At 35.6% G+C, this 25,510-nt stretch overlaps 1 protein-coding gene across 4 annotated transcripts; it reads left to right on the top strand.

Annotated features, from left to right (window-relative positions):
- The first annotated feature begins 4,875 nt into the window (after positions 1-4,875).
- Gemin2 (gem nuclear organelle associated protein 2) lies at positions 4,876-23,772 on the top strand. 4 transcript variants are annotated; one of them, XM_047540136.1, is made up of 10 exons: positions 4,876-5,021; positions 5,402-5,486; positions 7,799-7,888; positions 8,139-8,198; positions 9,820-9,933; positions 11,974-12,018; positions 13,550-13,618; positions 18,549-18,659; positions 19,579-19,636; positions 22,044-23,767. In XM_047540136.1, exons 1-9 carry the CDS (start codon positions 4,885-4,887, stop codon positions 19,609-19,611), a joined length of 744 nt encoding a protein of 247 aa, XP_047396092.1. In that variant the 5' UTR covers positions 4,876-4,884; the 3' UTR covers positions 19,612-19,636; positions 22,044-23,767. The 4 variants fall into 4 exon arrangements, with proteins under 4 accessions (XP_047396092.1, XP_047396095.1, XP_047396093.1 ...); XM_047540139.1 differs by lacking the exon at positions 13,550-13,618 and having other exon boundaries at positions 22,044-23,771; XM_047540137.1 differs by lacking the exon at positions 11,974-12,018 and having other exon boundaries at positions 22,044-23,771.
- Positions 23,773-25,510: the final 1,738 nt, after the last annotated feature.

The following is a 25,510-nucleotide window of genomic DNA, read 5'->3' on the forward strand; positions in this document are numbered from 1 at the left end:
CACAATGCAAGAAGTTTTGGAAGAGAAACGATTGAGTTATAGTCTTAACCTATTCAGTGAATTAATCCCTGATGGGATTAACTGAGGCAGATTGGGTGTAGCTGGAGGAAGTGGTTCATTGGGGGTGTGGCTATGGGGTATATGTTTTGTATCTGGTGAGGGGAGTCTATTTTCTGATCAGCATGTGAGCTACTTCCCTCTGTCACACTCTTCTGCTGTGATATTCAGCCTCACATGGAGCCCTGAGATATGGTGCCAGACTTCTATGAATGGAGACCTCTGAAACTGTGAGCCCTCAAATAAACTTTTCCTCCTCTACAATCGTGCTTGTTGGGTCCTTTAGTCACAGAAGCAAAAAAGCCTGACTAAAACACCTCTCTTCTTATACAGACATTAATATCACTATGGGGGCCCCACCTCCAAATACCATTAACATGACTTTGGGGATGGTTTCCAACACATGTCAGGGTGCACATTCAAACCATGGCACCAACCTGCAGCTTCCCATGAAATTCCCCTTTTTCTGCGACAAATCTTTCTCATTCCCCTGCCTGCTTTTGATTTCTACCAAAATGTACATGGTAGTAGTGGCTGACTCCTTATAGAAAGCTCTGAATAGTCTTGGTTCTTATATGGTCTTCATTCATTTCCATGCAAAAGACCTTCTTGAACCTTTCCTTAGTAGTGCTTTCCCCAGTTAATGTTTAAAATATCTCCCTAGCCAGGCGCAGTGACACATGCCTGTAATCCCAGTGGTTTCCGAAAGCTGAAGCAGGAGGATCACAAGTTCAAAGCCAACCTCAACAACTTAGCAAGACCCTGTCTCTAAACAAAATACAAAAAGGAGGTCTGGGGATATAACTCAGTTGGTAGAGTGCTTGCCTCAGATGTACAAGGCCCTGGATTCAATCCCCAGCACCACAAAAATGAATAAAATAAAAAGGACGCGGGTTGGGGGTTGTGGCTCAGTGGTAGTGCGCTTGCCTAGCATGTGTGAGGCATTGGGTTTGATTCTCAGCACCACATACAAATAGATGAATAAAATAAAGGTCCATCAACAAATAAAAACAAAATATTTTTAAAAAGACAATTACATCATTTTTTTTAAAATGGGGGGTGCTGGGAATGTGGCTTAGTGGTAAGTCCCCTGAGTTCAATCCCTGGTACCAAAAATTAAAATTAAATGTCTCCCTGTCCACTAGAAAAATTAAATGCCTCCCTGTCCACTAGAATCTAAGCACAAGAAGAGAAGCAGCTCCCCACTGTAACTTCCCATGCCTACCACAGTGCAGGTATGCAGTTGGAAACAAGTAAATATTAACTGGATGATTAAATTAATCAAATTTTAATACAAGTGAACTTTTAGATTGTGGCCAAGGGGTGATAAAAGAGAAATGAGAAAATATAAGACAAAAATGTGCTTTTAAAATCTTAAAATCGTATTAAAATCTTAAAAAAAAGAGTGATGATGCACACTTGTAATCCCAGAAATGGGAGATTTAGGTAGGAGATCACCAGTTCCAGGCCAGCCTCATCAATTTAGCAATGCCCTAAGCAATTAACCAGATCCTATCTCAAAATTTAAAAAAATAAAATAAAATAAAATAAGAAGGGCTGGAGAGGTGGGTCAGAAGTAGAGCTCCCCTGGGTTTCATTCCCAGTACTGGGGGAAAAAAAAACAGAGAAAGGATAGAATGTATGAACTAAGCTTTATATAATTTATTTCTGATGATTCTTACACACACTAACACTTGACACTAACAGAGTTGCATAAAAGTGAAAGACCCTCCGTTCCCCTGTCCAAGGAAAATCACGCGAACACTGGCTGCAAAAGCAAGAGGCTATTTATTAGGTACACAGGCGCCTGCGGGTGCGCAGCAAAACCTCAGCCGGAGCTTCGGTGAAGTGGCACCCCGGCTTTGGGGTACAGGGTTTTTATAGGGTGAAGGGGCAGGTTTCGCGCGGGGTAAGTAACAGGTTTCTTATTGGCCATCTAAGGGTAAGGTTATTTTTTTTTTCATGGTTCCTGCTTATCAATGTAACTGTGCTGCTAACTGTCTCAAGGACAAACAGGACTGTTGGGCCCCTGTGCTTAAGAGGGATATTTGTCTGAGGAATGTGCGGTAGCCTGGAAACCTTATCCGCCAAGGACGGGAGCGGGGCTCAGCCTCGACTCAGGGTTTGAGGCATGGAGCTGGGGCCTTTCAAAAGGATAGAAAACACAGAGCCAACCTTTGCATTTAACTTCGTTAGGTTTGACTTACATGTCATCATCATCCGAAAGAGCCACATCAATGAACACTCAATGGAGTACTTTGTTCTCACAATCCTCATGTAACTTCAACACCAAACATCCATGTCAAAAATACTTAACTGCAAAAATCTTTCCATTGAAAGCTGAAAACTGGAAATCTCTAAAAACTGAAACCAGAAGAAATTTGGTACCTCAGGAAGTCTTCCTAAGAAGAGATTAGATGACAATTACAGAAGTTCAGCTTTCCAAAATTTAAGCATTTTTTTCAGAATAACTTCATCGACCAAATATAGCTTATTCTTACATGTCTCCTATCTCTCAGAAACATTAAAAGATACTTAGCACAAATTCAAGTTTTTAACTATATTAAAATTCTTTTCCAAAGTTCATTACCTAATTATTTTAAGTCGGACTGCATTTGAAATAACAGAAAGCTACCCTTAGAAACTTTACTTTCCTATCTCCTCAATACTCATTACAGAATCATTAGTACATTTATTAGTCACCTCTTCTTTTGAAAAATAATTTCCTAAGACCGCCTTGTTCCTGCTATTACTCTCCTTTCTTTCTTGATTGATATATAGTGCTGACACCACATATGTATGCAGAGTCCAGTGTTTAAGCTTTGTTCCTTTGGTGGTTGGCTGCATTATCACCTGTTCTTTTCTCCAGAAAAGTAGGGTGAAACTGCTAACAATTCACATTTCAAAAATATATTTGTAAGGAAATTCAGACATGAAGTCACTGATACCACCAGTTACCTTGACGAGTTCTGTTTTCGAGACAAGCAGAGTAGAAAGTAAGAAGCTTTATTTAAAGAATATTAAAACAGACTTCTGCAGGGAGGAAGAAAGGGACCCAAAGGCGAAATCTGTGGGATGAGAAAGTTTTGTCCCTTTTATTCTAAAGTTTCCTTTATTCGCTGGCATTTTTCTCCCTTTTCTTGTTCATTTCCCCCCAAACTGTATACCTGACTGGGAGATGCTGGTGGGGGCCAGAAAGTGAGGACAGTTGGGCTGGAAGGGCCAAGGTGGAGTGCTGGGCAGGGAGGAAGAAGCAGCCCAGGGGGCATTAATTAACTGCTCCTGGTCTGTTCAGGAGTTGCTTCATTAACCACCTTTTGGGAGGGGTAATATAGGCAGGTAGTCTTTGTAATCAAAGGGTTCTGGAGATAAGCACATTCCAACCTTCCAGGGGTGGTCTCCAACTTTCTGGACCCAAATTAGCTTTCATGTTCTTGATCCAACCTGAGCACTTACCTATACTAACTGCCTGTCTTTAATTCTGGCTTCATCACTGCTTACTTTTTCAAATTTGTTATTGTCACTAAAATGTTGGGGAATAGGATTATTTTTCTATATTTCTTCTAAGTCTGTTTCTACAAAATCAGTGAAAAATATTTAAACAAATAACTTTTTTTTTTTTATTGTTTTTAGACTTGTATTTTTTTTTATTGTAAACAAATGGGATACATGTTGTTTAAACAAATAACTTTCTAGTTTGACTGCAGCCAGGCAGTGTTTTTCTGTCCCACAACTGTGTAGTTAAAATTGTAAGCACTGATTCCTTAGCTCTTAGCCTAAGGACTGTCCTCATTTTATCTTCAATTAGGAGTTACATTAGGTTTGCAGTCATTTCTTTGCAAGCTAAAGGCAGGGCTTTTTCTATAAAAAGTGTTAAAAATCCGTTTGTAAATTAACTGAATTCATGTCATGTCTAGAATCAGATGTAATATTTCCATTGTTTCTTGCACTTTGTGACCCAGCACAAGCTACTTAATCCATTCCTGCGTTGTTTCCTATCTGTAAGTTGAAGATAATAGTACCTAACTCATAAGGTTGGCCTAATAACAATAATGATGTATACGTGTTGGCATTAGATTTTTTTTTTTTCTTTTAAGAGGGTGGAAAAGAGAGAGGAGATAGCTACTGCAGGAGTAATAATCATTTTAAATAAATATAAAGCGATCTTTGAAGTGGCCAAGCAGGAGAAATTCCAGCAAAAAAATTAATTTTTCATTCATTTGGCAGCGAATAAACCTTGGACTTGTCTCTTCCTCTTTGAGAAAAAGTCACAATTTCACTTAACCACTTTTTAGGTCAGTTTCTTCCCCCTCGAAACCGGAAAAATACACCCTCTCCATAGAATGGCTGTTAAGAATTAAATGTGTAATGTAAATTGCCGACCCAGGGTTGAAGAATTTAGAGCTCCATAAATGATAATTACAGTAATTCTGTTCATTAATTTTATTCATTTATTTATTTTGCGGTACTGGGGATCAAACTCAGGGCCTTGTGTTTGCGAGGCAAGCACTCTACCAGCTGAGCTATCTCCCCAGCCCTCATTATTTTAAAAACACTGTTAGGGATGCATAAAAGCTCACCCAGTCTTTAGCTGCAGAAGAGAGAACAGACTAAAAGACCAGAAACAACTCAGGAATCTAATTAAACTCAGCCAGCTACACAGCACCCAAACCTAACTAAACCTTGGCGCGAGCAGCAAGCCTGCGCATGAGCAGTTACTCCACCCGGGCTCTTGCTCAACTCCGCGCCAAAGATGCCTGCTTGTGCGTCTGCGCCATGACCTGTGCTAGGCGCATGCGCTGCTCGGGACGGGCCTCATCCAAAGCAATGGCGTGGGTACCAGTGGAGTCTGCAGTGGAAGAGTTGATGCCCCGGCTGTTGCCGGTGGAGCCCTGCGACTTGGCAGAAGGTTTCGACCCCTCGGTACCTCCGAGGACGCCTCAGGAATACCTGAGGCGTGTCCAGTGAGTGATTTTGCCCTGAGCGCGGGGGCTGGTTATCCGCCCAGCTCCAGGGCTCAGCGCCTATTGCCCCTCTGCAGCCCTGCGCGACAAAGCCCCGCCTCTGTTCTAGTCCCAATCTCTCGCGAAATAGGGACTGCTCAAAATCCCGGGATTACATTCTGACGTGGGCAGGTTCCCTTTGAACTTGACTGCACCCATAAAACGTGCTTTTGGATTTCCTTGCTTTTAAGCAAATGATTTCAGACATAATGTTGTTTAGTACATCTGTGGGAAGTCTATATTTTTCTGATTTCATAATGAACTAAAATGAATCGCTTGTCTTACTACATGAGTAAAGCACAATAGTAATGAAATTTCTTGCGTTTATTACTTATTCGTAGGATTGAAGCTGCTCAATGTCCAGATGTTGTGGTAGCTCAAATTGACCCAAAGAAATTGAAAAGAAAGCAAAGTGTGAATGTTTCTGTGAGTTTTAACCATCTGGGGGATTTCTGTCTGTCCGTTTGTCTGTCTCTCTCTCTCTCTCTCTCTCACACACACACACACACACACACACACACACACAAACCTAAGGCTCTTACTACAATATGTATGTTATGGTGTAGGTAAGATTTCAGTACTCCCTACAAAGAGAGACTTTGTCTTGTGTTTTTTCCTCCAGAAGGACGGTTGACTTTCTCCAAAGAGACTTTTCAGTAACACTGATATTTGTAGTGACTCGATCATCTTATTTTAAGGACATAATCGTGTCCTAAAGGAGTCTTGGTTACTTATGCTACCTTTTTTTCTTTTTTAAAGGAAATTTTTTCTGGCTCTGTATTGATCATTATTATTGAACTGGTGTTTCTTATCTAATGTAATTTTGCACATTCTGATTTTGCCCTGGTATCACTTTTTAAGAGTAAAAACCCAAATGTCTTAAACCTTTCTAGGTACTTGCAAATGTGGACATTTTCATTCACTTATTTATCCAGCACACTTTTTAGTGGGCAACTAGGTTGTGCCAGGCACTAGACTACAACAGCGGATAAAATAGAAAAGGTCCTACCTGCTAGGCATGGTGGTGCACATCTGTAACACTGGAGACTTGGGAAGCAAAAGCAAGAGAATTGAAACATCCTCGAGCAATTTAGGGAGATCCTGTCTCAAAATAATAAAAAGGAGCTAGGGATGTAGCTCAGTGATGGAGCACCCCTTCATTCAATCCCTACCACCACCAAAAAAAAAAAGAAAGAAAGAAAGAAAGAAAGAAAAAGTTCTTACCCTTGTAGAGTTTGTACTCTCCTAGGGAAGACAGAAAGCAAACAAGCAAATTAAATAATGACATATTTAATTTCTTATGAAGAAAATAAACAATGATCAGTATATAAAAGGGGACTACTTAAATAGTCATAGAATATCTCATTGAGGATGTTGTATTTAATCAAGTCAAAGGAAAGTGGCATTTAAAAAATTTGATAATTTTCTTTATATGTTCTAAGTAGTTCCTTTATCTGATACTTACAATAAGGAAATTTTAATTCAGACACTATAATGTTTCATATAACTTTTCAGAAGTTTTTGATTCATGGAACATGGTATTTTATATAACTAATATTTAAAAACTGACCCCACTAAACTTTATTACAAGGTTATATGTGATCAGTTCTGAATTATGCACTGTTTTAGAAAACAAACTTTTTTTTTTTTTTTTTTTTGCAGTGCTGGGGATTGAACCCAGGGCCTTGTGCTTATAAGGCAAGCACTCTACCAACTGAGCTATCTCCCCAGCCTTAGAAAACAAACTTTTTAAAGTCAAGTATCTAAGTTATTTAAGTACATTTTTGCCCATGCCAAAATTCTGTATTTGAAGTATACAGTGGATTATATATTCAGGGTTTACATTTATCATTTAGATTTCTTAGAAATGCCAACAATAACCATTCCAGATTTTTTTTTTTATAACTGCTGAGAATTGAATCCAGGACCTCATGCATACTAGGCAAGTGCTCTACCACTGTACTACATCCTCAGCCCCATTCCAGATTTTATTATTAAAGTGACTGAGGATCTTTTCCTAACTTTTGGGGGGAAAGAGGTACTGCAGATTAAAATTAGAGATGTTTTGCCACTGAGCTACATCCCCAGTCCTTTTTTATTTTTTATTTTGAGGCAGGTCTCACTGAGTTGCTTAGGACCTCTCTAAGTGACTGAGGTGGCTTCAAACTTGCAATCATCCTACCTTAGCCTCCCAAGTTCCTGTCCTAATATTTTTAACTGAGATAGAAATCTTAAAGTGAAACACCTACTTTTTGCACCTGTAAAAAGTACCTTTTTTTTTTTTTCCTTTTTTGTCAATGCCATGGATTGAACCTAGGGCCTTGCACATACGGAGCCACATATATTCCCAACCCCTTTTATTTTGTTTCATTCTGAGAAAGGGTCTTGCTAGGTTGCCCAGGTTGACTTCAGAACTTGAGATATTCCTGCTTCAGCTTTCTGAGAAACTGAGATTACACATGTGTGCCTACAAACCTGGCTTAGATTTGTTTTGATTTTGGGATTTGTTTGTTTGTTTGGTGGGGGTGGGGGTGGGGGGGTAGGGGTTGGGGGTTGGGGTGTTTTCCTGGGAATTGAACCCAGGGCATTGTGCATGCTCAGGAAGCACTGTACCACTGAGCATAGCCCCTTTTTTCTTTTGTAGTCTTAATAATTCACTGTTTTATATACTTTTCATCTTGCTTTTACTTTGTAGAGGTATAAGAGGTTGATGCTAACATTTATGAACTGATCTCTAGCTTTCAGGATGCCAACCTGCCCCTGAAGGTTATTCCCCAACACTTCAGTGGCAGCAGCAACAAGTAGCACAATTTTCAACTGTTCGACAGGTAAGCATCAAATGTAATAAAATTAAACCCCCTTCAGATTTATTGCTGTTCTTAGGCTATAATTGGAAAACTAAGATATGTGATTTTAAAGCATATAGAATATTTATGAATCAACTTTTAAATGATTATCATTCAATACATTACAGTTTGTAACTTATTTTCCAAGTTTTAGGATAGTTAGAATTTTGTGTGGAAAGTGATTTGATTTACTCATCTTGTGAAGATCACTGTCCAACTTTTCTTCCTTTAGAGTGTGAACAAACATAGAAGTCACTGGAAATCACAACAGTTGGATAGTAATGTGACTATGGTATGTAAGCTTCTCAGTTTAAGTTCTATAATGTATACCTGTTTGAAATATCCATATTTATTTCTAGTCTTCAAGGATTCATTTGCTTAGTCTACATTATTATTATTTATTTTGTTTGTGTGTGTGTATGTAGTGCTGGGGATTGAACCCAGGGCCTTGTGCATTCGAGGCAAGCACTCTACCAACTGAGCTATATCCCCAGCCCTAGTCTACATTATTTTAATTCTCTTTCACATACCATTATGTAGTGGTAATGATGCCATTACATTAGTAGCCTGAAAAATAGCCAGTAGTACAAGTTGATCCACTATATCTTGGGAGACTTTGGATGTGTGAAAGAAATGTAAAAGTTGTCATAATCAAAATGGAATTACTTCTATCAACGCTAACAATAAAAGGTAAATAAAGCCAGGAAGTAATGAAGCATTCTTATGCATGGTTGTCAAATGGTATCCATCATAAAAGATTTTGCCAACCTACAACCTTGGAATAAGGTCACTGCAAACTTATCAGAAGAACTTCTACAGGGACATCTGCCAGACAGTTGTCTATTAAACTTCAGAGTGACTCCAGTTTTGTTTTTAATCATTGTTCCCAAATATTATTATTTTAAAATCTCTGACATAACCCTCATTCTTATTGTTAAAACTTCCCCTTGCTTCAACCTCTTTTAATATGCCCACAATTAACGATGGCACACATGTTCCCATTGTAATAGTTATTCCCAAATAAATATCATTATTTGTTGAATTATCTCTGATTTAAGTTTTTATTTAAGTTGACAAATAGGCATTATTTGACCTCTCTAGTTTTTAAGAGTTCTTCTAAATAGTACCTTTTGTTTTTGTTTTTGTTTTTGAGATAGGGTCTCACAATCACAAACTGGCCTTGAACTTGCTGTCCTCCTACCTCAGTCTCCCTAGTAACTGGGATTACAGGCATGTGCCACTGTGCTTGGCTGAACAGTTACTTTTTAGGAAATCAATATATTTTCAGTATTTTAAAAGACTAAATAAAGGCTTACTGGGTTTTCCTAGTAGGATCATGGTGCCATGTTGTAAATTCACATGTTTACAGAGTATCATCTCAACTTTATTGTAATGATAACATAATAGTGAAACCCATCATGCATATTGGAAAGTAGTATTTTCTACATTTTATCAGCTTATGTACAATTTTAAGCTCTTCAGAACCTCTTCAGAACTCTGCCAAATTAAAATAGGATTTGGGGAAGAAATGGATACATTGTTCTGGGCACTTATTTTTAACCTTTAGGGAATCACATATTGCTTCCAAGAATCTAATGAAAGCTATTTATCTTCAGAGGAGGGAAAAAATATACTCCTGGAGTATTCATATTTCCCAGTCAGATTGAATTAGAGCTTACCATGGGGCTTTCATTTAATCATTCCTTTAAGGTCTTATCTGCAAATACAGTCACAGCCTAAGGTACTGGAGGTTGGCGCTTCAACATATTAATTTGGGGGACATAGTTTTGCCCATAACTGGTACTGCATATTTGTATTGAAGTATAGGGAATATGGGAGATCCTTACTTCTATTTTTAGTGTTTGGTATAAAAATAAATACCTGAAAATAAGTTAATTTTTTTCATCTTTCAGCCAAAATCTGAAGATGAAGAAGGCTGGAAAAAATTTTGTCTGGGTGAAAGGTTATGTGCTGAAGGGGCTATTGGACCAGCTGCAAATGAAAGTCCTGGAATTGATTATGTACAAGTAGGTAATATGTGGATAAACAAACAAAAAGTATTGATTTTGGTATATCACTTAGTATAAGGGGGTCAACAAACTACAACATGGATCAAATACAGACCACAACCTGTTTTTATACACTTTATAAGCTTAAAATGTTTTCTGTGTTTTAAAAGGATTGTAAAAAAAAGAAGCAAAAAAATAAACTGTGACTGAAATTATATGTGACCTACAAAGTCTAAAATATTTACCATCTGGCTATTTACAGAAAATGTTTGCCAACCCCTGACTTAGTTTATAGATTCTGTAACTTACAAAGTGACAGCCAAGTTTCTGAAATTATTTACTCTGGCTTAATTTAGGTTGACTTCTTATTTCTTATGTTTTAGCTATGTAATAATTTTGAGTTAGATAGTATTTGGTTCTTTTTAATGATTAGGCACAGGTCACATTATAGGTTATAAGTAAGGGAAACAAAAAAAAACATGACACTGTTAGAAAGATCTTCCAGTAAATTGCATATTCTAGAGATGAAATGTTGGGGGTATGACTTTAATCATAAATTATGTGGCCAGCTCCTTGTCCTTCAGGATTCACCTGCCCCTAGGTTTGCAGATGTTGCTATAGAACCCACTGCATACATCTGCATTACTACTTCCTATGTTATATTGTTCTATTCAACAGATATGGTACCATATTGATTTTTTCCTGTTTAAAACTTATTTATTTCCAAGCCAGGCATAGTGGCTCATACCTATAATCCTAGTTTGAGGCTGTAGGATCAAAAGTTTGAGGCTGACCTGGGCAACCAAGCAAGACCGTGTTTGAAAATAATAAAAGGGGCTGAGGACTTGGTTCAGTGGTAGAGCACCACTGGGTTCAATTCCCAATACCACAAATAAAACAAAACAAAATAAATATATCTCCAAAATATAAAAGAGTTCCAAAAATCGAACTCCCCCCTCCCAAAACAAAACAAAAAATAGGCAAAAGATATAAATAGACATCTTACAGAAAGGAAATACAAATTTTTCTTAGAATATTCCCAACCTCACTTGCAATAGTACTATAACTTTATACCTATGCTGATCTACAATTTTGCAGGTCAACATATTGGCAAAGAGAGTTTGATATATTGTGTTGACAAAGCCTGGGAAAACAGGCACTCTTCTCACAAGTGTGGGAGTATAAATAGACTCAGATCTTTAGGGAAGGTAATTAGACACTCTTTCTTAGACAACCTGTTGTTCTTTTAGATAATATACTTAATGTGTATTACATTTAAGGATGTTTTAATTTCATAAAGAATTAGTATTTAACTTTTTAACAAAATATAGAAAAGTAAAAACATACCATGTTAGAAAGACCATTTAAGAACACAAAGTTTAATGTGTAAGTTTTTTAAAAATCCATAGTGATTGGTTAGTTGATTTCTTTTTTTCTTTTCTTTTTTTTTTTTGAGTTTCTAGTGCTTAAACTTAGGTATGCTCTACCACTGAGTTACACATCACCAGATTTTTCAGTTTTTAAGACAGGGCCTCACTAAATGGGCCAGGCTGGCCTCAAATTTGTAATCTTCCTGTCTTAGCTTCCCAAATACCTGGGATTCTGTAATCCCACTGTACCTAGCAGTATACTTTGTAAAACTTGAGTCAGATTAGGTTTAAAAAATATCATTTTAATTCAAGTGCCCTTAATTGCTGAAAATTAGCTTTCACTGAAGATTTTTAAATGCTGTATGTAGTATATTAATATATCAGTATGTTATAATTTTATTGACCATAAGAAGTTAACTTTTTCAAGTAGTGTCATTTTTAAAATTTCATACTTAATGACATTTTGGTTATGAAAATCATTTTTAAATTTATATATTCACATTTTGAAACATTATTTTGTTGGGCCTTATAAACAGTAGTTTTTAGAACATCTCATTATAATTGGCAGCAAAGAAATTTTCTTTTATCTGTTTTTCTAAACAACTGTGTGGCAAGAAATTAACTTGTTTGAAAAAAATGAAGATCTTTCTTATATCATTAGTAATTCCAGTTTCATTTTTTCTTTCAGATTGGTTTTCCTCCATTGCTTAGTATTGTTAGCAGAATGAATCAGGTAAAAATTCATCTAATAATGATATTATATACATTCTTTTGTTTGCAATATACATAGAAGTATTCAAATACATTTACTTAATATTTATAGTATGCAAGACCTTGTCATATGCTCTTCAGTGGTTCTTTTTAATCCATATTACATCCCTTTGTGGGAAGTTATTATTAATATAATTTTTTTATAAATGAGGAAACAAAATTTGAGGGTAAGTAACTTGCAGGTAGCCAGGTGTGGCTGTGCAAGCCTGTAATCCCAGCAACTCTGGAGGCTGAGGCAGGAAGAGTATAAGTTCAAGACCAGCCTTGGCAATTTAGCAAAACCTTGTCTCAAAATTAACAATAAAAAGGGCTAAGGATGTAGTTCAGTGGTAAAGCATCCCTGGTTTCATTACCCAGTACTAAAAAAAAACATTACTTGCTGGTGGTTTTTCAGCAAGTAAAAGATAGCACTAACTCCAGAGCTCATGCTCTTAATATGGTGCCACAGTATTCATTATGTACATTTCAGCTATAAGTCTTAGATTGAAGTTTGAATGAAATATTAAGGTTAAGTTAACATTTCTAGGTCTAGATCTTGACACATTACATAAGATTGGGATTAAAAGGGGAGAAATACAGAATTTGGTTCTTCAGTCTTTTAGGAGCAGGAACTCAGTTATCCATTTAAAAGGCAGACACTTCATTTTGCTTTTACATAGCATTAAATACCCTTGGAAGGTAAAAAAAAAAAAATTTTTTTTTAATTGGAAATCATATAGTAGATGGTAGTTTCACTAAGTTGATCATTCACATTTAGATTCTGTAGTGGTCACACTGTTTCATCAGCATGATTTTTTTTGTAAGTGCCCATGTATATGTACACTATATATATATATATATATAACATGAACTTGTTTGCAGAAACAATTTTCAATTAGTTTAATGATTTAATCTGTATACTTCTTTTTTTTTTTTTTTTTTGCAGTACTGGGATTGAACCCAGGGCTTTATGCTTGCAAGGCAAGCACTCTACCAACTGAGCTACATCCCCAGTCCTAATCTGTATACTTTTAAAACAGATCTTTCTCTAGTTAATTTTTAGTTTTGACCTTTTGATTTAATTTGAGTTGGGAAATAAATGGAAGATATTTATGCAAAGAATTGTTTTTAAGAGCAGATGAATTTTTTTTCAAATAGTTACAAACTAAATCCTAAGATTGAAACTAAAACCTTAGTTGATACTTGAGAATGTAGGAATATTTGTCTTGGGCTGGGATCATAGCTAAGTGGTAGGGTGCTTGCCTAGCATGTGAGAAGTCCTTGGTTCAGTCTCAGCCATACAAAAAAAAAATAAACAGAATGAAAACATTTGTCTTAAAAGCCTTTCCTCACCAGATGAGACATCTAAGCAAATTATACTAGAGTCAGTTTTCTTTGAAGGTCTAAACATCAGAGTTGCTTTCTAACTAAACTTAATGGAATTCCCATTGAACTGTAAATATTTTATTATTAATACAACTCTTCCCTATTCCATCTCTTTTTTTTTTTTTTAGGCAACAGTAACTAGTGTCTTGGAATATCTGAGTAATTGGTTTGGAGAAAGAGATTTTACTCCAGAATTGGTAGTATTGCATCTTTTATTTCATAATGCAGGCAAGGTATATATACTTATATGTAAGATGTCGCTCTATAGTGTTTATATTAAATGTGTAAATTTACATATATGTATATCATATACATACTACAAAATGTGACTATAGTGAAATTCAGAGCTTACACTAGATTATAAATCAATATGCTGTTTCCTTCATTGAGAAAGCTTTGCTTTGGGGGAAACAAATCAACTAAAGAAATGATTTATATACTTATGCAAGCTGTTTATCTCATTGCAGATCAGTAACAATTAGATTACAGACTTAATCAATTTGCAGGCTATACTTGGAGTAGCACTGGCTTGAAGAAGTTTGAAATGCATTTTCTAAAATGGCCTTGAAATCCAGACCACAAAAGCATATAAAAAATAATAGGGGCTGGGGTTGTAGCTCAGTGGTAGAGTGCTTGCCTAGCATATGTAAGGCACTGGATTTGATCCTCAGCACCACATAAAAATAAATGAATAAATAAAACAAAGGTATTGGGGGCTGGGGTTGTAGCTTAGTGGTAGAACACTTGCCTAGCATGTTGTGAGGCACTGAGTTCGATCCCCAGCACCACATAAAACTAAATAAGCAAAATGAAGGTATTGTGTCCATCTACAACTAAAAATATATTTTGAAAAAAGGAAAATATTCCTTTTAATAAAATAATAATAATAATAATAATAATAGCAGGCATTACATGCCAGGCATTGTTCTAAGAACTTTGTATAAAATAGAGACCCTGTCTCTAAATAAAAATATATATATATTTTTTTTTTTTTTGGGGTGCTGGGGATCGAACCCAGGGCCTTGTGCTTACAAGGCAAGCACTCTACTGACTGACCTATCTCCCCAGCCCCAAAATATTTTTAAAAGGGCTAGGGATATGGCTCAGTGGTTAAGTGCCCCTGAGTTCAATTCCAGAACCAAAAAAAAAAGTTATCATCATCCTTTGAAGTAGATTTAATTTTTTATATATATTTGGTTGTCAATGGGCCTTTATTTTATTGATTTATATGCATTGCTGAGAATCGAACCCAGGAGAGGCAAGTGCTCTACCACTGAGCTACAATCCCAGCCCTAGATTTAATTTTTACAAAGATTTTTCACATTTGAGGATATTCACTAGAGTATATCCAAGGGTTCAAAGCTCCTTATCAAAGCATAAGATACAGTCTTTGCCCTCTGGAAGTTTATAAGTCTCTTGGGAAAGACAAATAAAGCAACATTGCATTACAATATTAAGCTTCCCAGACTACCTCAGCAAAGTGGCTTAGAAAAGTCACTTCCATAAATATAATGAAAAAAAAAAGTATATATGTTATTGTTGTACTGGGTATTAAACCAGGACCTCAGATATACTAGGTAAGCTCTCTACCACAGAGCTGTACCCCCAACCCCAGTGACCATTAATATCATGTTTTTATTTTACATTTTTTTCATTCTTTAAAATCTTTACTATACCATGTACTTGCGGGTGTTTGGTTTTCTCCTCCCACTATGGGAACTGAACCCAGTGGTACTCTACCATTGAGCTACATCCCCAGCCCTTTTTATTTTTTACTATGACAAAGGGTCTCACGAAGTTGCTCACATTGCCTTCAATCTTGAAATCCTTCTGCTTCAGCCTCCCAAATTTTGGGTTACAGATGTGCATTCACTGCCATACTCACCCCTTTATCATGTTTTTTTTTGTTTTGTTTTGTTTGGTTTGGTGCTGGGGATTGAACCCAGGGCCTTGTGCATGCAAGGCAAGCACTCTACCAACTGAGCTATATCTCCAGACCCTATCATGTATTTTTTTATATGTAAAACATTCATATGTTTAAAATCAACAATTGATTTTTTTACAGTGGTCACACGTGTTACATAGCTGTCATATGTTTAGCTCATATTTCATCATATACATATTTCCATATGATATTATAATTCACATAATCACCACTGCCTTAATGTCTTTTATTTTTGATTCTTAAATTATTGACCATTTGTGTTCTTTCTTATGTTTTGCAGTCATGACTAAATTATAAACATTCACACTAATTTCTCTGGATATTTCTAATTTAGAATTATTGGATCAAATTTCTATAAGCCTTTGTTACATTTTACCAGATTGCTCTCCTGAAGAAATGAACTAGTTTATAATATCAGCAGCAGTGCATCCTCAAATTTATTATTCTCTGCAATCCCATTCAAGTTGAACCATATGAATTTTCTTTTTATAACTTAAGAATATTTGATTATCAGCAATTCTGAATAATTGAATCCAAATTTTTTTGAAGTTTGTTTCAAACTAGGCAGATTTACTTCAAATTAAATGTAGTTTTCATTTCTTTCAATATCAGTGAAACGTATTTATCCCATAGGTTGGTATAATTAACTGTACTTTCTTTTTTTTTTTTTTTTGGGTGCTGGGGATCGAACCCAGGGTCTTGTGCTTACAAGGCAAGCACTCTACCAACTGAGCTATCTCCCCAGCCCCTAACTGTACTTTCATAGATAATTTTGTGTTCTTAGGCTGTTTGTTTACTGGAATCTCGATACTGAATTTAAAATTTTATATCATTTCTTTATGTTTGATAGTAACCTCTTACATTATTTGGCCTAAACTCTTTGTTTGTTTAACTCTTTGCTTTAAGATATTTTGGTTTTTTTATATATTTTTATTTGTAGATGGACACAATACCTTTATTTTGTTTATTTGGTTTTTTAATGTGGTTCTGAGTATCGAACCCAGTGCCTCATGCATGCTAGGCAAGCATTCTACCACTGAGCCATAACCCCAGCCCTATTTTTTTTTTTTTTTAACTTCTAAAGATTATCCACTCAAGGCAGGCATGTGAGCACATACATGCCTATCATCCCAGCTACTTGAAAGGCTGAAGCAGGAAGATTTGCAAGATCAAGGCCAAGCTTGGGCAACTTGGCAAGACCATATCACAAAGTGAAATAAAAAGGATTGGGGTTGTAGATCAGTGGTAGAGTGCTTGCCTTAGTGTGCTTGAGTTCCTGGGTTCAGTCCTCAGTAGTACAAAATAAATAAATATTATCTACTCAAAAAGATGGTAAATTCAGACTTTCCTAATACTTAATGAAAGCATATTACTAAAAAGTATAGCTGTATTTACCAGAGGAATCGTTGAAGTGTTTTCATACCACTGACAGCTGACTCTGAATTTTAACATTAACCCTTTAAATATAATTTTGAGTATTATATCTTAGAAATCAAAGATATCTAATTCATTTATCCAAGTAACTATACTGTCAGAATGATAATACTGAGGATATCAGTGTTTAAATTAAAAATATATCATAAGAAATTTGCTTATTATAACCGATAGAAAGAAAAAAGGGATCTTCTAATTTTTCTTTTTTTAGAATTACTTGTCTAATGTTTTTGAGAAATATAGTCTTATTTTATCATCCAAATGTGAAGCTATTAAGAAAAGTTTTCAGCTTTTTGGTTTGGGGTTTTGTTTTCATTTGGGGGTTTTTGTTTTCTAGTATTATCACAGTGACATTAAAAAAAGGAACCTCTCAGCATAAATGTTTCAGGCAATCAGTATAGGTTTGGAGCAACTTCCCAATGTAGAGGATATTTGAATACTGGATACTAGCTTTATATAGTAAATCTATCCCTGAAAATTAGTCATTTTAATTTATTTTTTTTAACAGAAGAAAATTCCACTGCTTGTAATACAAACCAGGATGTGAATATTTTTGTTGAAAGAAAAAGTCTTATTGTTGATTTAGGGCTACTTGAGGAACTAACTTATTAGTTGTTGTATAAATCACCATTTAAGCTTTGTTCTAAACAACAAAAAGAAACTTTGTTCTAATATTTTTTAGGGTCCCCCAAAGTGATAATTGCTCAGAATTAAATTATGCATACTGTTGGAATACATAATTTACTAGTGAAACTATAATTGGTATAACCATTCTTAGGTATGATGATTATATCTCAAAAAGTTTAATGAACTACATACCCTTTGACACCATCATTTTATTTGTATGTATAATAATAAACATTTCCATGTTATTAGTTATTAAATGGGATTGTTTCATGCCATGTTGAGACTATCCAATGACGTTCCTTCATTAATACTGTTTAACAACATGGGGTATGTTTGTTATGTATTATAAAGACAGCTACAAAATGATAATGATGGAATTTATTGAAAAAAGTTGTACATACACATAGGAAAAGAGACATTTTAAAAACTAGAAGTTTTATCTGGATAGCAAGAATACTGTTTTTTTGTTTTATTTTGTTTCTAATTGAGTATTATAACTTTTGTAATTGGGGGGAAAAGCCCATTTTAAAGGGGAGTGGGACTAAATTTAGCTTCTATTTGTAGAAGTCCCAGTATACTATTTTCAGTATAGTTCTTTATATAGACCCAGGCACAAAGTATACAATGATTTGTATATATGTTTATAGTAGACAGAGAAGAGTGGATCTTAATTTTTTCAAGGATTCATATACATTTAGTTTTCTTCTGTGGTAAGAATCAATGAAATGAAGACTCTGGGCATCAGAATATTTTGAAGTGTCATGTGTCAACTCTCCAGATGATCCTTCATCCATAGCCAAATATAATACAGTCAAATGTTCTATGAATTACTCATAGCAGATAGCCAGGCACAACATTGGACATTTAGAAAATAAGTATATTTATGGGTCAATATTTGTCTAGCCAGGCATGGTGGAGCACTCCTGTAATCCCAGCAGCTCGGGAGGCTGAGGAAGATTGCAAATTCAAAGCCAACCTCAGCAACTTAGCCAGACCCTGTCTCAAAATAAAAAATAAAAGGGCTGGGGATGTAGCTCAGTGATTAAGCACCCCTGGATTAAATCCCTGGTACAAAAAAACAAAAATTTTGTCAATTTAGTATTTTTTTAAATTCTCTTTAGGGAAGATGGCTTTATGCCTTGTTGGCTTGCCTTGAAAAACCTTTATTACCTGAGGCTCATTCACTTATTCGGCAGCTTGCAAGAAGGTGCTCTGAAGTAAGACTCCTAGTGGTAAGTTATAACTTGTTATTTATTATTGAAAGTATCTGTCAATTTATATGGCAATAAGGAGGTTTTCAATAAAATAGGAAAAATGTGGAATATTTTATTAGTTAGAATTAGATTATCCCACAGAACAAAGAGGCCCCCAAATAATATTAGTTCTAATTAAATAAAGATGTTTTTCTCAGATAAAGGAAATCTGAAGGTAGACAAATAATATCCAAGATGACTAGGTCTTCGGGTTCTGCCATTTGTGGCTTTCATCTTTGTCTTAGTCTATATTGCATTGCTGTAACAAAATACCTGAGGCTGGGCACTTTATTATTTTTTTTATTTAAAATTTTTTTTAGTGGTGAATGGACCTTTATTTTATTAATTATATGCGTGCTGAGAATTGAACCCAGTGCCTCAGAAATACTAGGTGAGTGCTCTACTACTGAGCCACAACCCTAGCCTGGCTGGATTCTTTAATAAAGTAAGGAAGCTATTTAGCTGAGAGATTTAGAGGTTGAAAGTCTAATATCGGTGTTTTTCATCTATTCAGCATTTGGCTACATCACACTGTGGCAGATGTCATTACATAGGAGCATGTGTGAGTGCAGCAAGTCACATGTTTAAGAGGGGAAGTGCCAAGCTCACTATCACAGCACCCTGTCATAGTATTTAATCTAGTCCTCATGACAGCTGGAAACTCCTACAAGACAGCATTAATCCTTCTGAACAAGAATCTTTATTTAAAATATGACTTTAAATATTCTCAAGGAATCATTAACTCCTCAGTTTTATCCTTTTTGTTGGAGGGTTCCTATTTCCATGTGATAATTACTATCTAAAAAAAATTTTAATAAAATTTTCATGCTTTCATGTTAAATAGAAATTTCAAAAATATTAGGGAAATAGACTATATTTAATATTGTCTTTCTTTTAGGACAGTAAGATGATGAAAGAGTTCCTGCTTTGAATTTATTAATCTGCTTGGTTAGCAGGTATAGTGAAATAATCCTTGACTTTGGTTTATTTGTTCATTAATAAGGCAGAACATGTTTAATTTTGTTACATTTGTATTTTTACTACCTAGATCCTATTCACTTTCAGGTGAGGCATTTTTTACTTGCTATAATTTAATTTCTGTATTGAAGTTCCACCTGGAATTTATTTGTAAAATTTTTAAAATTCTACATTCTAAATAAACACACATTTTATTTAGGTCTTTTCCTATATGTATTTTTATTTCATTGATCTTTGTTTTTATTCCAATGTCAGTACTTTTATAAAGCTGTATATACATTTAAGTATTGGGATGAATAATCCATATCCATTCATCCCTCTCCAAATAAGACACTTTTTTAGAAAATATATTCAACATCTAGTTTCTCCCAGGTATGGTATTGCATGCTTGTAATCCTAGCCACTTGGGAGGCTGGACTGTGGGGTTGGGGAGATAGCAAGTTCGAGACCAGTTTGGGAAAGTTAGAAAGACTCGTTTCAAAATATAAAATTAAAAGGCTGGAGATATTGGCCAATAGTAGAACGCCGCTGTGTTCAATTCCCAGGACCAAGTATTAGCCTATTCATGTATTAGCCTATTCATGTAGTAGCTAGAACTTTTTTTTCTGTTAAAATTAAAAATAAAACACTTCACAATTTGGTTATTCTGAAGTATAATTTCTAACAATAACAAAAAACAGAATATATTACTAGATTCTTTCCTTCTATGATAATTTTTAAATAAAGAGAGGTAGCCTAGCATTTTCCAAATACAACCAATAAGGTTGTTTCTGGTTTTGGATTATCATTTTGAATTGAGGAACTTTAACATTTGCTAATTCATTGTAGTAATATTTTTATGCTCAAACTGTTCCATCTTTGACCAATGAGAGCACTTGAAGTCCATGAAGTCAGTTCCTATTTTCCACTCCCCCCCACACAAGTGCTAGGGATTGAATCCAGGGCCTTACCATGTTAGGCAAGCATTCTACCACTGATTTACATTCCCAGCCCTGACTTCCTTTTTTGTTTTTTGGCAAGAATGTCAGGGATTGAAACCCAGAGGCACTTAACCGCTGAGCAACATCCCCAGCCCTTTTTATTTTTTAAGACAGGGTCTCACTAAGTTGCTTAGGGCCTAAATTGCTGAAGCTACCCTCAAATTTCCAATTGTCCTGCCTCAGACTCCTGAGCTCCTGGGATTACAGTTGTATATCACTGCCCTGGGCCCCCAATTCCTTTTGACACAGCCCTTCCTTTCTGGTATGCCAAGATGATTTGAATATCTTGAATATCTCTGGCTCCAGAATGAAAATCAGTGTTTTATAATGGAGTTCTGGTTCCTTTATTAAAAAATAGGAAATGGTACTTAGAAACCACAGTTTGGAAGCTAGAGACTGGTTATTAAGTTGGTCATTGCCTTTAGGCCTTGTCAGTCAACTGAGCTAGGAAATATGCACTTTCTTAGAAAAAGAATCCTGAGTTCAAATGGATATTTCGGCCCTAATTTAAGAGTACTTGATTTTCCTTTAATGTTATATAGTAGTCGATCCTATTCTAAGACCCACAGTAAATTCCTGAAACCATAAATAGTACCAAACCCTGTAATTTTTTTAAATATTTTTTTTAGTTGTCAATGGATCTTTTATTTTATTTTTTATATGCGGTGCTGAGTATTGAACCCAGGACCTCACACATGCCAGACAAGCACTCTACCCAAACACTGTAATTTAAGACCTTTACCATCTTAACTAAACACTTACGCTCTGTGGCTGTAACATTTGCAGCTTGAGGTGCCACACCAGAATTACCATGAATTTTTTTGTTCTTCACAATTTCACAGATAAGAAGTCTCATTTCTTTTTTCTTTTTCTTTTTTTAAACTTTGACGAGGGTCTCACTAAGTTGCTGAGGCTTTTGAAGTTTCAATACTACCTTATCCTCCTGAGCCACTGGGATTACAGGCATGCATCACTGCACCTCACTTGTTTTTAATTACATAAAATATTTACAACATTCCAGAAATCAAGATATATTTGGAATATTTAAGCATCTACTTTTATCCTAAATTTTCTTTCTCATATAAATTATCATTATATTAATTTTTCATCTATCCTTCGTTTTCTCAAAAGTATAAGCAAATATGTATAAATAAACTTACATGCCTACACAGATTGAAGCATACTGAACAATCTGTTCTGCACCTTGTTTTTTTGTTTTCTCACTTACTCCTGGAAATCACTCTGTAGCTGTATAGGTATTCTTTTGTATAGTTACATAGTTTTCAGTTATGTATATGTACTGTAGTATTATTTCCCTTATCAGTTAACATTTGGTTATTTATGGTCTTTTGCTACTACAGGCAGTGCTATAATATACTTGTGCATACATTATATTCCTTTTTAGGTATTTTGACCAACGTGATTTAGCTGATGAGCCATCTTGATGTAGCTGATTTCTCAGAGACAGAAGCTATTTCTGCTGAAGGCAGCCCTAAATCTGACGAAGTATAAAGCCAATTCAAGTACAGACTGCATCACTTCTCCCAACACTATGTGAAAGGTCTTCATCCTAACCTGTGCAACTCAAGTTGATATACAGAATATAGACTGATTGATTTGTCTGAAATATCTTTGGAAAATCCCACTTGGTATTTGATGAACAATTTGAATAGTTTTCTGCGGTCACATGATTTAAAATAAATTGAATGCCAATTATTGGTGAAGAAGCCTGTATAGAAACTGTGTGATGAAATTTTATAAAGGTCCTGGTGCTACTTCATTGTTTGTTTACATGTCTTCATATAAAGTTTGTTGAAAATGTGTTTTACCAAAATTTGTTTTACTCTTGAAAAAAGACAGTATGTTAGAATTAGAAAATAATCTAGATTAAATAGCAAATGTGAGTCACCAACAGAATCAAATGTTTTCCCTTTAAGCTCAATAAGTTTATTTTAAATGCTTTATGGCATAAACAACTTTTTCTAACACATAATTTTCAATGATACCCTAAGAGATTGAGTGTTTAATTTTTCAGACAAGTCTTGTTTGTATCACTTAATTTATCTATTTTTGTATCAAGTAGGAATGCTTTCTACTTTGAGTAACAGAAGGTTTAAGTGGCAATGGTTGTTCAAATAGGAGTTTGTTTTCCTCACAGAACAAGAAATATAGAGGAACTGGCCACTGGCCTTGGTTCAGTGACTCAACAATATCAAGGTCTCAGATTCCTTTAGCCTTCCCTTAATGGCAACAAGATTGCTGTTGCAATTTAAAGCAATGTGTCTCTATTCAAGGACAGAAAAAGAGGAGGAGGCACAGCCTTCCATGTCTGATACTTTTCTAATAAGAAAAATCTCACCAGACCAATGGTACATACCTGTAATTGTAGCAATTTGGGAAACTGATGCTGGAATGTCACAAGTCTGAGACCAGCCTCAGCAACTTGGTGAGATCCTCCCTTTCTCCAAAAAAAAAAAAAAAAAAAAAGCCTGGGTCTAGCACTCAGGAGGCTGAGGCAGGAGGATCCCAAGTTTGAGGCAGCCAGTCTTAGTAATTTAGGAAGAACCTGTCACAACATAAAGATAAAAGGGCTGGGATGTAGCTCCATGGTAAAGCACCTCTGGGTTCAATTCCCAATACCAAAAGAAAATAGAAAACCTTTCCCAGAAATTTCCATCAGATTTGTGTTCCCTATTGGTCATAAGTGACTACATGACACCCAGAGGTAAGTGGAAAAGGTAATAAATATTGGGAATAAACATTATTCAGGCAACTGACAGCTTGCCTCTAGTTTAATTAAAGCTGATTTTTAAAAAAATTTTTTAGTTATAGATGGACACAATACTTTTATTTATTTTGTGATGCTGAGGTTCGAACCCAGTACCTCAGATGTGCAAGGAAAGTACTCTACCACTAAGCCACAATCCCAGCCCTAAAGCTGATGATATTTTGTCTGGATATTTTCTACTGTAGTCCTCAGTTATTGGGGTGAAGGGAGCGTGGTGGGTGGGAAGAGTACTGGGAATTGAACACAGGGCCTGGCACATGCTAGGCAAGCACTCTTTTTAAAAAAATTTTTTAGTTGTAGGTAGACACAATACCTTTATTTTATGTGGTGCTGAGTATCAGACCCAGGGCTTCACAATGCTAAGCAAGCACTCTACCACTGAGCCACAAACCCCAGCCCCAAAGCAAGCACTCTTATTATTGAGCTACATCCCCAGCTCCTCCTTTTTTAAAGTATGTTTTGAGACAAGTTCTTGCTAAATTGCCCAGGATTGTTGATCCTTCTGCCTCAGCCTCCTAAGTATGTGGAATTACAGGATGAGCCACCACATCCAGCTATAAAGCTCATTTTTACATGGCAACCTAATAGTCCAAGTACTTATTTACCATAGTACTTAAGTGTTCTCTCATTACCTGATATAAAAATGTTTCAGTATTAATCTAGTATGAAAAAGCTGACAGTGGTATTTTCACATATAATTTTTTTTCCTTTCAACCTTCTTTTCATTTGCACCAGAATTTTCCCAAAGTGGGGTTCAATTTTAAAAAAAGAAATGCAGTAGTAATGGAATTGCTGAGTTAAAGGATGTGTTTTAAATTTATAAATGCTCTTTAAATGCAAATATTCACTTTTATCTATGGTATACACTATATTTTCTTTTAACATTCTCATGTAGCTTATGCCATGCAGACTTCATATTTTTCTATGTGGTAAAAAAGCTAAGAAGTCTACTTTCCTAATACATTATGTATAGCCAATCTCTGAACTTCTTCAACCACATGACAAAAACCTCTGTTCTTAACCCTGTTTAAAACTCCCATTTATTTCGCATCCCAGTCCTGGCAACCATCATTCTACTTTCTGCTCTATGAATTGACTACTTTAGACATCTCATATAAGTGAAATCATGTAGTATTTGTCCTTCTATGATTGGTTTATTCTATTTAACATGATGTACCCAAGGTTCATCCACGTTGAAGCATGACAAGATTTCCTTCCTTTTTAAACACTAATATTCCACTGTGTGTGTGTGTATGTGTATATATATATACACATATATGTATATAATAATAATATATACACATATATGGATATACTATATATATATATATATATATACACACACACAACATATATTCTTTATCATCTATCCCTAGATGCTTAGATTGTTGTCACCTCTTGGCTATTAACAATAATGTTGCAGTGGGCAAGGTGGCAGCTGGGGAGGCTGATACAAGATCATGAGTTCAAAACCAGCCTCAAGCAATTATAGCAAGGCTCTGAGCAACTTAGCACGACCCCCATCTCTAAATATTTAATTAAAAAAAAAAGGGCTGGGGACATGACTCAGTAGTTAAGCACCCCCAGATTCAATACCTGATATTAAACAAACAAACAATGTTGCAGTGACATGGAAGTGATCTCTTCAGACCCTGATTTCAATTCTTGGATAAATACCCTGTTTCATCCTAGCAGTTAGGAAGTTCCTCCAACAGATGGCACCAATCCATCCATCCAAAGGTGGGGCTGGATGGGATTCCAAAAAAGCAGCACTAAACATCAGGGTGATCAGTCCAACTGCATTTATTAAGGAAACTGTACAGAGAGGCTGCATTGTATCACTGAGGGGACAGTTGAGATGTTCTACCTAGTATGTCTCAAAAAGGGGGAAGATTATATCGGAGTTGACTCAGGGCAGGAATAGTTTCCATGTTTTGATCAATATCTAATACCTTTTATCAGTATGTAGGGAGAAACTGGGAGACCCTGCATACAAGTGTGATTTTGGGGTTATATGGGTAGTTGTATTTTAAAAATTTTAGGAGCCCCTGTGCTGTTTTCCATAGCAGCTGTACCAATTTATT

Source organism: Sciurus carolinensis, chromosome 2 (assembly GCF_902686445.1).
Source record: "Sciurus carolinensis chromosome 2, mSciCar1.2, whole genome shotgun sequence".
Lineage (NCBI taxonomy): Eukaryota > Metazoa > Chordata > Mammalia > Rodentia > Sciuridae > Sciurus > Sciurus carolinensis.

Bases quoted from the DNA above. Each gene is read 5' to 3' on its own strand.
- Gemin2 (XM_047540136.1), top strand. From the start codon at position 4,885: ATGGCGTGGGTACCAGTGGAGTCTGCAGTGGAAGAGTTGATGCCCCGG. The intron at 5,022-5,401 runs GTGAGTGATTTT...ACTTATTCGTAG, and splicing joins GAATACCTGAGGCGTGTCCA to GATTGAAGCTGCTCAATGTC. The intron at 5,487-7,798 runs GTGAGTTTTAAC...ACTGATCTCTAG, and splicing joins AGCAAAGTGTGAATGTTTCT to CTTTCAGGATGCCAACCTGC.